A 12,491-nucleotide genomic window follows, 5' to 3' on the forward strand; every position below is an offset into this window, starting at 1 on the left:
ATCTGATTTACTGAATTTGTTTTGCAAATCATAATGAAATTCACAGTTCATAGAAGAACATATGTAGAGCATAAGCAAACTTTTTGTATTGTACAATTATACAAATGTGTTGCATGGTCTGAAATTTTGTGGGTCTTAAATGAATGTTGAATTTTATTGAAGCATTCAGAATGAGCTGAAAGAGCCCTGGGAGGGATAGCAAATTAGTGATTACATTGCTAGCAATAGAAAGGATACTTCTTCATGTTCTTTTTGCCTTTAATCTCTGTGGAATATCTGAGAAGCCATTTGGGTGGTTGTTCTTTGTGTCCTGTGTGCACTCCTAGGTTGCTGCTTTAAAAAATTAAAGATAAGAAGTTGCATCTCTTGCTAATTCTGGAACGATAAAGCAGCAACATTTAAAATTACTTTCTTGCTACGTGAGATGAAAAATTCCTCCAAATTAATGAAATTTGAAGAACCCAGAGTTGTGAGGGAGGGGAAAAAAAAAATTTCTCCTTAACAGTTGCTGTGCAGAAGCTCCAGCATACCTCATAGACCTGATGCACGACAAAAACGCTGAAATCCGCAAGGTCTGTGACAACACTCTGGATATCATAGCGGTAGGTCTGCCTTCCTTCATCCTTCCAGAGCCTCTTTGCACTAGAGAATTCCAAAAGAACTAAATATATTGCTAATTGAAAGTATTTTTCTTGTGCAGCTTTTTAATCATATGGATAAAAGACGAATTTTCAAGGCACAATGATAATCGTTAGGCTGTGCATTAAAAAGTGTGTGTGTACTTTGAAAATTCATCCAAGTTAACTTTACACTTCTTAAAAGTGCTTTTAGACTTTTATAAATTAATCACAGTATGTAAGTGTGCCAAGCTTTCATTATTTCTTAGTTCTCCAAACAAATGGCTCTTGTTACCCAGCAGCTTTATTCAGCTTCTCTGCATTGCCTGGTGCCAATCTTTATTTCAAAAAGAAAATGTGGCAGTAATCCTGATGCTGGCTGTTCCCTGCTGAGGGAACAGACACTCTAATATTTTGTTCACCTTTTGGATAGGCTTCCTTCAGCTATCCATGGATCACAGTCAACTTTTGGGATTGGAAAAGTTGGAATTTAATAAAAATTGGAAAAAAGAATACTGAATTATCAAGTGCTGCTGAGGATTGTAGTGACTCTACATCCTTTTGGGTATAGAGTAGCTGTCATGAAATTAAATTTTATAGTCAAAAACAATTTAACAGCAGTACCTATGGCTTTTTCAGTCATCTATATTGTTCCTTTTTCAGTTTAATTACATGTATTGCAGCTTGTTCTCTGAAAAGTTCAGTATAGTTTAAGCCTAACTTACACTGCACAATACTATATATAGTCTGGTTTGGCTTCTTCTGTTATACTCATTAATAATGTCTTCTAATTTAATAGTGAAATAACATTTTCTGAACTGGAGTTCTTTTTAGCTGGCTCTGTCTTTTCTTCATGGAGGTAAGGAATGAAAATTTGCTCCAGAGGCAGAGTTGCTGTTGATATTCATTAAGGACTAGATTTAAACTCAGATGAATTTGCACTTAGTACTTATTTATGATAGGCATCATGTTCAGCTTAACACAATCAGCTGTTTCTAGGGACATCTCCAATAGGAACAGTGGAAGGACTTCTTAAAATAAAGTCTCATTCTGGGTGAGGCTGCACAGTCTGAGTGCATCCAACACTTGTTTTACCTTGAGGCCAGTGCAGTTTCCAAGTGACTCACATGTTGATTTGTTCCTATGGGGAAGCTTTACAGTGAGGTGTGTTATAATATTATTAAGCAAAATTTATAGATTCTAGAAGAATAAACATATAAAAATACAGTTTTATATCCAATATTACCATCTGAATAAAATGTACTTGGCTTTTTTTCCCTTCCGAAGAATATGAAATCTTTATGCTCACCATGAGTCAGTGAGGAGTGCTAAGACAATGGACAGGAAAAGTTTCTCAACTTGGAAAAAGCACTGGACAGGGCTTTCAGGAAGGAAACTCCTTCCTTCTTTCTTGAGGAAGAATAAAGGGGAGAAGTGATGTGGCACTCTGGTTATTGGGGGTGGAGGAGGAGACACCAAACACACACTGAGAGCAGCTTGCATGGTGTGGTAAGTTATATTTTTCATTGCTTGTGAGCACTGCCACACTTAGAATGGTGCTAGCTGGTGAGTTAGGAGAATTCCTTTTCCAAGAAGGTTTTCTGGCTTTATTATCTGGGTGTTGGGGCTATAAGCTGCATAAACACCATGCCCCTGAGGGGAACAGGAAGCATAATGTGCTCTCTTTTCTGGAAGAGAAAAAGAACCACTAATTATTTGATTGCTTTCTCAGTCATGTTGGAATCTGGTTGCACTTGTACCTCTCAGTACAAAAAATCACAAGCAAAAAATGCAGTGTATTCTAAATAGTGATGATAGGAATTATAAGAGAGAAGGTTGTCAGAAGCTCAGATCTGGGTAGGTGTTAAAGGAATGTTACAGCAGGCTGTAAACACAGAGGTGTTTGGCTGGGGGGCAGTTTTACACCAGCAGTGCCTGCTGAGGTGTCTGAACTGTCTCCAACAGTGGTGGAACTTATCTCTGCTAAATCCACAACGAGCAAACCTTCACTTCTCAGTCTTGTTACACACATGCTGGCAGGAATGGGTCCTCTGATGGAAATCAGAAAATAAATGTTGGGGAGTAGATTTGAAAATAATTTCTACTCAGGGAGACAAATGCTTCTTTCACTTATCAATGAGCTGTATATACTGTGATTGAAATAGCACTGGAGAAAATCACATGGCTTATAAGCCTTAGGGGAGAAATGCTTTCTGTAGTAAAGTAATTGTCACAGAAATTATGGAAATGTTACACTAGTGATGATTTGTTTAATATAGCTTGGCTGGACTCTGCCACTGATGAACTGAAACAGATGTGCTGCTTTAGCACAGAATATACTGGGCAGTGTCAGCTTTGCACTGGGAGAAGCAAGAGATCCCTTTTGTCAGAAAAAGTCTGAGTTGATGATTTAGGAGTGCTTCAGTCTCAGTCACGTGCTGAGCTTTGGCAGCAAGCAGCCAGTTCAGTGTTCTTGTACCCCTAAAGTGGGGCAGCTCTCAGGGCTCAGCTGAAAGCCTGGAATCAGCAGCTGCTATAGGAGTCTCAAGCAAATTAATTTCCATCTTCCCCTGCTTCAGAAGCCTGGAGAGCTGCAGCTCCAAGCTTGTGGAAAGAGATGTCAGCTTACCTGAGATGGTTTTATTCTGTTCACTTTAGGCAACATTATCAAGAGCCAACTAATCTCTCAGGTTTCTTATTATTTTTCTGCTCCTAGCTGAGTTTTATTGCAGTCAAACTATTTTCCTCATTTATTCAAATGATATTTAATTAACCATCATCAGCTCCTAGGACTCTGTATTCTGACCCTCCCCCTTTCCCCTGATTTTCCTCTTCATTGCCTTTGCAGCTTTGAATCCAGACCTGCTGTACCATCTTTTTTCTCTTGTGATCAAGAGTGGATCACAACACTCCTGCAGCAGTAAAACATCTTTCAGATAGTTACAGCATTGTCTATGGGATTTAGGAAGGGCCTCATGCCTAAGGTGATTTTCCAGCTCTCATTTTTTGCCCTGGGTACTTGTAATAAATGGCAGATAATGTTTGCCTTGTATGGAATTCATTGTTAATGAGCAGCTTGCCTTTTTCTGTGTTAGCTAAGCTCCCTGATAGAAATCCTCCATGTTGGGAATGCTGGAATTTCACCTAAAGAAGCAGGAATGTGCTGTGAACCCTCTGTGCTCTGGGATTTGGGGCCAGCTGTATGAGATGTTGGCCAGCTCTCTTAGAGTCAAGGAGGAGCAGAGCACAGGGATTTGGTGTGGGCTTTATTTGAATAGGCAGCATGCTCTGAAAACAGATAACCTTTGACTCCAGCCTGGTGTCCTCTTTCCATGAAGAGTACTGTCACTCCAGGAAAAAAGGCTCTCCCTTCACTTGACAGGACCCCTTTCTGTGGTGCATCTTGTTACCCTGTCGTAAACATGAAAACAGAGGGGTGTGAGGGGCTGGGGCTGCAGCTGAGCTGCTGAAGTTTGCTCTGCTCATTGTTCAATTTGCCAACAGCCTGTTTTGGTGTTGGTTGTTTTTTGTGGCTCTGCCTGCAGCAGAGTAACCACAGGCAGCTTTAGATAGGGTAAGAGTGTCCTGATTGTTTTTGTCTTCACATAAAACCTGCCTTGGACAGATTCCTTTTCAGCGCTGCTCTCTGGCTTTGTGGGACTGGGAAGGTGAGCCAAACCCCTGATGTGTTACTTGCATAGCAGGTTGCCAGTGAGATATCTTACATTCCTCCAAAAGGGAAGGAAAATAAGTTTTTCTAGTCTGCTACTGGCAATATAGGAACTTTGAGGGTGCCCTACATTTTATGGAGCCACCTAAATTTAGAGGGCATCAATGGTTACTCTTTTTTCTTTGCCTTGCCATTAGTTTCTTCTGTCAGATTTCTGTGAGCTTACTGTCAGAATAAGTTTATTGTAACAAAGCTGATTGTGAAGCAGTGACTCCAGGTTGCACAGGTGTAAAGGGTGGAAGGATTTTTTTTCCTGCCCTGTGAAGGAATTGCCCTGCAGTGGTATTTATCCTAAGGTAGGTGTGGTAGACACCTGCAGAAGGTGATCCCTAACATCTGGTTCTCTCCTTGGTTTATAGAGGAGCTAAAATCACATGCCAAACTTTTGGATAGCTCGACAAGATAAATCTTTTCTTTCTTAATAAGTGGTTAATTGAATCTTTTATGTAAACAGTAGGTTTTTAATGAAGAATGTAACAAATCATTTAAGTAGAGCCTTGAACATAATGAGCCTTCTATTTATTGTACAGCAGTTTTGGTTCAGTATGAGGAATCACATCAAATGAACCCTATTACAGAGCCAATTAAAGGGCAACCACATTAAAGTGCAAAGGAAAATCTGTTTTTCATCAGCTGTGAGGGAACACAAAGCAGATCTGTGTAGCTCTGTGTTATCCTATAGTGTGTTAATCAGATACAAGGTGTGACGGAAGCCAGTGACAAAGGGGACCCTGATAGGGAACAGACACGCTCTGATAATGGGCCAGTTAACGCTTCATAATGTTTCAATGCTTCAGTGGTAAACAAAGCTGCAAGGAGAACTTCAAAAAGGATGGCACATTCCTCCCAGAGTCAGGCCATACATCTTCTATGACACTTCTGGATTTATGGAAACCGAATGTTAAAAGCAGTGATGTCAGGGAGCTCCAAAGAGAATAAAATCAGCTTTGAGAATTCCTCCTTTTAAGTTTCTGACCATGACTGGGGTGTTTGAAGGGGGTGGTGCTGGAAAATAAGCACATTCTGTTCACCTTCTCATCTCCCTTGCTGTGCTTTTCCAGTAGCCTGACATTTAAAAGGACTGGAGGGCTCAAAGCTATAGCTGGATCTCCATAATTTTTAGCTTTCTGGTTTCATGTTTGCAGAAGTTCCCTTGTAAAGGAGGAGTGCTTCATGTGTTTAAAAACCAAAACCCAACCAAAACAAAATAATAACCCTGCCCCACAAAATAATAATAAAAAAGATTTTAATAGCTTAAAATATAATTACTGGAAGACTTGCAGTGTTTTAGGGAATTGTTTTGCTCTAAATGTCTTTAATTTGGTTTCTTTGTGCCTTTTGGCCGTAGTCCTGCATTTACAGCTTTTCTTCCATTCTGATGTTATTCCATTAATCATTTACCCAGTGGTGGTTCTGCATATTTCCATGGAAAATCTACAGATATATTCCTGATCTAGCACTACTGAAATGGACTTCTTTAGTGCTGAGGTTCTGTAAATCATTCTAGATTATTGCAGATCTTCCTTTTCTGTGATTGCTGCCAGAATGAAACTCCTGACAAAACTGATCATTCATCTAATTCTGGGGCAGTCACTTCTTTGCAACATTTGTACCTTGCTGTTTTCACTGAGAATGAACAACAAGAACAAAGATGTCAAAGTACTTGAATGGAAAAATTGTGGTTTTTAAGTAATTGCTGTTCAATTGCTAATACTTTTCCAACGTAATACGTTTCCAAAATAATTGCTAATAATTTTCCAAAATTTAGATGAATGATAGAGGAAAAATATCTGGGAGTCTTAAACCTCTTAATATAGGATGGGAAATGTAGAATATGTTGGAATATTCTGCCCTGCTGTCATGAGCTAAAGGAAAAATCAGTAAGAATCTGAGAAATGTAAAATGATTTTTGCATAAGGATATAAAAAGTTGATGTCTATTTCTGACAGACATTCAGCATGTTCAGACAGTGGTGTGAGTGGAACTCTGATGTCAGGAAGTGGGATACATTTAGGGTTGTAACTTCAGGAATATTCAAGTGTTTTCCAAGTGCATTGGTGGTAAATGTGAATGAGGTGATTTAGCTGATGGCCTTTTGGCTTTTGAGAACTTTGAAAAGTAAACAGGATAATGTAGAAGGGATTCAGCTTTCACAGAGGTTAATCTAATTTGCTGTTTGTTAAATTTGTTTATTTTCCTCCCTTTCTTTGCAATCGTGACTTCTGGGAATAGTGTTCTTAAGAGTGCACTATGATTTCTGGCAGTTACAAGACGTTTCTCTAAAGCTTGTAAGTAATTCCCAACTGCTGGAGGGTGACATAACACCCAGCCCAGGGGTTAGCTCTGGCAGATGCAGCAAAGGAGCTGTTTCCAAGGTGCTGGTCAGATGTCATCATTGAAAGTCATGCCTTGTCCTTTTTTTATAGGTAATTTTATAAATCTCAGTGACGAGCTTGCTTTTTCCAAGTTTTTACTGTTACTTCTAGTTTTTCTTTATAATCAAGAGTGGAAATGAGGGAAATAAAATCAAGAAATAGCCTGAGGTGTTCTTTACCAAACAGTATGTAGTGTAAGTGTGTGTTTGTTGAGTTTTGGTCTTGTCTTTCTCCCTCCCTAGGGCTGCAGTAATGCTGACAGACACAAAGTGGAATTTTGCTTCCCTAGGCACTGAGAATATAGATCCCACAGGTGATACCAGCTCTGGGTGTGGAAGTTGTGCAGGACACCATGTTTAGGACAGGATCACTGAACAGGAGTGTCAGATGGTGAGGAGTGGAATTAGCAAGGTGTAGAAATCAGTATTGATCATAGGTGGAATTGGAGAAATGGAGAATAATGAAATCTTGGATGTTCTAGATACCTGTTGGCAATGTCAGAGAAGCCTTTGCCAGACTGGCAGGGCCAGCTGGTTTTTGTGTTATTACACAAAAAAGACACAGGGAAGAGAGTGTTCCCTGTGGAACACATAGACAGCAATGAAGACAAGGCTGGTTGAGTATTAAGTCAGTTAAAAACCTCTAGTTCAGATTGTGGAGCTTTCAGAAGTTTAACCTGAGCTCCTAAACCAGCTGATTCTGCCTTCTCTGCTATTTTTTGTCCTCTGGTTGTAGGCAGATCTACTTTGGCAGGTCAGAAATTCCCGCTTCCACAACCAAGGCATTGTCACTAATTGTGTAACATCTTCAGGGCTAAGTAAAACAGATGTTTAAAGCCTTAAACTACTCTGAGGAAAGTCTATCTAGATCATGTGTTCACCACCATGAGAGTTCAGAAATTATTTTCAACTTTTCTCTCCTTTGTAGTTAGGTCAGAAGTGGAGTGGGATGTGTTCCATAAGGATATTTCTTCCCACAAGAAGAAACATTCTGGCTAGGGATATTATTCTTGCTCACAATACTTTGGTTTAAAAAAACACAAATTGTGGTGCATTATTTGTGACTATTCCCAAATGGATACAATCTGCAGATTTCATGTGTTGATGAGCTGCCTAGAGGTAGCTGGGCCTTATCATTCCAGCAGGATTGAGGAGCTGAGTGTTACCCATGGGAAATCACCAGCCCTAAATCTGCTCTGTTCAGAAGATCCCTCTCAGAACAGCTGATTGCAGTGACCAAAGGCTATCTCACTTCATGCTGCTGTTCCTTTACACGAATATCTCATCATTGAGTGCAATTAGGCTGTAATCCAGATTGAAATGTCATGCCTGCATGTTTTTCCATAGTGACTGGAACCTATATCCTGTTTTACTCAGCTTTCTGGAGAAGTTCCCCTCAGAGTTTTCTTGCCTACCATTTTTGTGGTTGTTAGACATTGTACATAACATTTGACATGAAGTTGAAATTAAATTCTTGCTGGAGTTCATGAAAGAAATTTGTTTTATCACAGCCTTTTTCCTTAATAGATTTTTTAGTAACTAGTTGTCCTAGGAAATGCTCATCTAATGAAGATGTGCAGTATTTGGCCAGTGTTAATAATTAATTACTAAAAATCCCCTGGAGATTGGCAGTAATTGGGTCTTCTTAATTAAACCAAATGAGGAGACTGCTGATGGAACTGTTCTGTTGAAAGCAGGAGTTTTTTCTGGATGGAATGAAGTTCCAAACCATGAAGGGAAGATTGTACTGCTGTAGCACAAACCCATATAATTCCCAATGCTTGCAAAATCCCTTTTGCTCAAAGAACATGCAGCTGAGCAGAGCATTGAAGTCACTGGGCCCTGAGCTGGCATTTTTGCTGATGTTGGCTTCCCCTGATGTCACTGTAGGACACAAAACAACACAAGCGCACACACTGCTGCTCTCAAGGTGAAGAAAAAGGGAAGTTTATAAATTTTGGAGTCAGATAATAGTTTTCCAAAAGTGACAGTGGATTGGAGGGTGAAAGTGCCACATCTCCAGTGACACTGGCCAAACCAACAGTCCATCAAATTTCTCTCCTCCATAAAAGAAGGAAAGTTTGTTACAAGAATGTCAACATCAGAAGGCTTAGAAAAAATCTTAAAAAATCAGGGTGACACCCTGCCATTTCCTGTTACACCAGCTGTGTCTACAGCTGATCCTAAAGCAGTGTGTGGTGATTTTTGCCAGGAATATGATGAGGAATGGGCTAAAAAAATCCAGACGGAGAAGTTCCGATGGCACAACTCGCAGTGGCTGGAGATGGTGGAGAGCCGGCAGATGGACGACAGCGAGCAGTACCTGTATGGGGATGACCCCATCGAGCCCTACATCCACGAGGGGGACATTCTGGAGAGACCTGACCTCTTCTACAATGCAGGTAAAGCAGCACTGTCAGTGTTCAGCACTGGGATTGCCACCTCTGCATTTGCAGTGGGAGCTTGAGCTGGGCCTGACTCAGCCATGGTTGGGTTTGTCCTTGTTGGGGTTGATGCCATGGAATGCCTACCTAGAACAAGATTAAGACAATAAAAGTGGGTATTTAGCTATTTGAAGGCCTTCAATATACCTTGGGCATCTGTTTCTCTGCTTGGTTTATAGAGGCACAGAGTTAAAATCACATGCCTAACTTTTGAATAGCTAGACAAGATCAATTTTTTCTTTCTTAATAAATGGTTAATTGAATCTCTTATGTAAACAGTAGGTTTTTAATGAAGAATGTAACAAATCACTATGTAGAGCCTTGAACATAATGAGCTTTGTACTTTTTGTACAGCCAGTTTTGGTTCAGTATGAGGAATCACATCAAATGAACCCTATTGCAGCTCAAATTAAAGGACAACCACATTAAAGTGCAAAGGAAAATCTGTTTATCATTCCTCCTTGGGCAGCCAGAAGCCTCCAGAGGGCTACACCCAGGATGGACAATGGTCACAAGTTTCTCAGACAATTATAAGTTTGTTCATTCACATATCAGGGGTTAATCCTCCAATTACAGCTTCAGGTAGTGAAGTTATACTCCCTCAGTTTGCTCCTCCCCATTTCACTTTTTGTTCATACTTCTCAGGGCCTGAAGCTGCAGGGTGTCCTTGAGTTTGAGGCCCAGAGGGATTGTTTTGTCTGACCAAAATGTGAAGGCAGCAGCTGAAACTGTATAGAATTTAGAGTTATATACTAAATCAGTACAGGATCTGAAAAATCTAAAATCTAAAATCCTAAGGCATCAGGATGTTAGTGATGGTTTAAGTACTACACATCCATGATTTTAGGACATGTTACAGGTCTGCAGGAATATGAGTAAACCTGTCTCAGATAGCTGATGGAACATGACAGTGGAGTCAAGTAAAGATAGCCCAGCCTTGTTCTTCCCACCTGTTTCTTGTGTCCATAGTTTGTTTGCTCTGTAAACAAAACCCTCTCATCCCTGTTAAATTCACAGCTGTGGGATTTATGCTGAATTTTGTTCTGCCTATTGTGTTAGTTGTGCAATGGGATTTTTATTGCAGATATTGATGAAAGACTTCACTTGATTCTCAGCAAACTTGTAGATTCCTTAGCAGAGGCCATCATTTCACAACTTTAATCTATCTGTATGATTTTTTTGCTGTTGTATATCTGGGATTTAGGGAAGTGTGTGTATCTCTTCTGTAAATGCTGATTTATCTAATCCAGTGCTGCCAGATGTTCAGGACAAAGGTCCAATAAAACTTTGCAGCAGACTATAATGAAATAATTTGGCCCAGTGGATAAATGTCTTCATAACTTTTTGTAACTAGGAGTTGGCTTACCCTCTCCAACTTTTGGGTTTAGATCCTCTTTAAGCTCCTGGATAACTGAGTGCATGAATTTTTGCCTTTTTTTTTTTTAATTGCTGGGTTTGAGTCTGTGTTTTTAATTTTCCACAGAAGTGTCCAGTCCTCTGCCACGAAGCATGAGTCACAAAACTCTGTGACTCTGAATCAATTTGCAGGAAGAGTAATTAGAAAAACAAAACCACTAAACCCCATTGTCTTCACTCATAGCTGCTGCAAGAAAATAATTGTGCAAGATCTCAGTAGCATTTCAAATATTGTTCTCAAAGGATATCAGAACATAAAGCTTCTTTTTCTTCTGCCATAGCTACTTGCCTCTTAGTGTGATAATTTTTCCCTTTTGGATTTTTTGTGCTGGAATTGATACTTGACTGGAAAGGAAGGGTAGAATTCTGGTGATATGTTCTGCAGATGTTTGAAATGTGGTTTTGGTTTTAAAGGTAGCCCTTTTTCAAGAGTGGTTATATTCAAAAGGTAGGTTCACTTCTCAGGTTCATTGCAGCAAATGTCAGTAATTGTGTGCTTCTGCAATTTCCTAGACTTCAACTTTTGAAATGTGGCATCTCAAAAGGGACATAATACTCCTTTGAAAGTTAAGGTTAAGGTACCAATTGGAGCAGAGATTTGGGTTCTGAAGGACAGATCATTACTTAGTGAAAAAAACTAAACCCAAACCCACCAAAAGTACAAATCTTTGTGCAGCCAGAAATGAAATACTTGTATTTCAGTTTGATAATTTTAGAAGTGATCTACACTGATGGCTGACAGCACAAGTCCCACCTTGACCATAATCATTTTTGAGCTCACTGATGGCAAGATAAGTTCCTTAATTCATGACAGACCAATCCCTCTCTTGCACAGGAATTTAAATCTACATGAAAAATGTGGTAGAATCTCTGAAGTTACCTTCCTGAGCTCAGTGCCTCTCTTGCTCTGAAAGTACATAATCTAATTTATGTTGAAATGTACATAACAACAGATGTCCTTTAACTGTGTAATCACATTTTCTGCAGCTGATGCTCTCCATGTGCTTTCATTTTCCTATACATTCATGTGAGCCATAATTCTGAGTGTTATGGTTTGACTGTTAACACTCTTGATTGAAGACACTTTAAGTAGTGGTAGCAGTAGCCTCAGAGTTAAAATGTAGTGCTTGCTTTATTAATACAGAGACATATGTTATATTTCAGTTTCTCTTAACCTAGCCTGGCTATTTAAAATGCATAGTCACTTACTTACATGGATTGCTTTTGATCTGAAGTGCTGCAGGTATAAAAGTGATCATGCTCCTCCTCATTTCAGTTCAGTGGAGCATACAGACTAGGAGGTGAGCTAGAAAAATTTGGCACAAGCCTTAATAAAGGCTATTTCAACTTTCCTTTCACTTCTTTGGACATTTTCTGTTTGTGTGATGTCACAGGGCACCCCTGTCCTGCTGAACATGCTGAGAGACAGGAATATTGATCCCTGCCAGAACTCCTGCTTGTCAAGTCATACTCCTTCCCATACTGTACACACATGTCTGCAATTAGAACATGGCCATGTACAGCAATCTGATGCTGCTAAAATGTGGGCTGATCATGGCTGGCATTTTTCATTTGCAATATGCTGCCTTGCATTCAGTCACTTTCCCATGAGGTACTATCTTCTAAATGAATCTCTGTAGCACCTCATCAAATGTCTGTTAGAAATCTAGATGTGTCAATTCTATTCCTTTTATCACTTGTCACTATATTATCTTCAAAAAACATCAGGTAAATTCATAAAGCATGGGGGGATTTGTTTGAATGCCAGAGTCATCATCTCTAAGCCCTTGTGTCTGTAAGTAACTTTCCACTGCTTCCTGTGCAGGCAGTTTTAGTAGTTTGGAAACCACAGAGGTTAAGCTAAGTGGCCTGTGACTCCCTGGATCTTATCTCTCTTTCTTTAAAGTGGA

General features: G+C 39.7%; 1 protein-coding gene across 2 annotated transcripts in view; it reads left to right on the plus strand.

Annotated features, from left to right (window-relative positions):
• The window catches only part of KIFAP3 (kinesin associated protein 3), a 67,634-nt gene that overhangs the window by 33,021 nt on the left and 22,122 nt on the right, over window positions 1-12,491 (plus strand). For both annotated transcript variants that reach the window (XM_058808376.1, XM_058808377.1), the window contains exons 17-18: window positions 517-602; window positions 8,934-9,123. In XM_058808376.1, the coding sequence (XP_058664359.1) occupies window positions 517-602; window positions 8,934-9,123 (276 nt within the window). The remainder of the gene's footprint in view (window positions 1-516; window positions 603-8,933; window positions 9,124-12,491) is intronic.

The sequence above is a fragment of the Ammospiza caudacuta genome, chromosome 7 (assembly GCF_027887145.1).
Source record: "Ammospiza caudacuta isolate bAmmCau1 chromosome 7, bAmmCau1.pri, whole genome shotgun sequence".
Taxonomy (NCBI): domain Eukaryota; kingdom Metazoa; phylum Chordata; class Aves; order Passeriformes; family Passerellidae; genus Ammospiza; species Ammospiza caudacuta.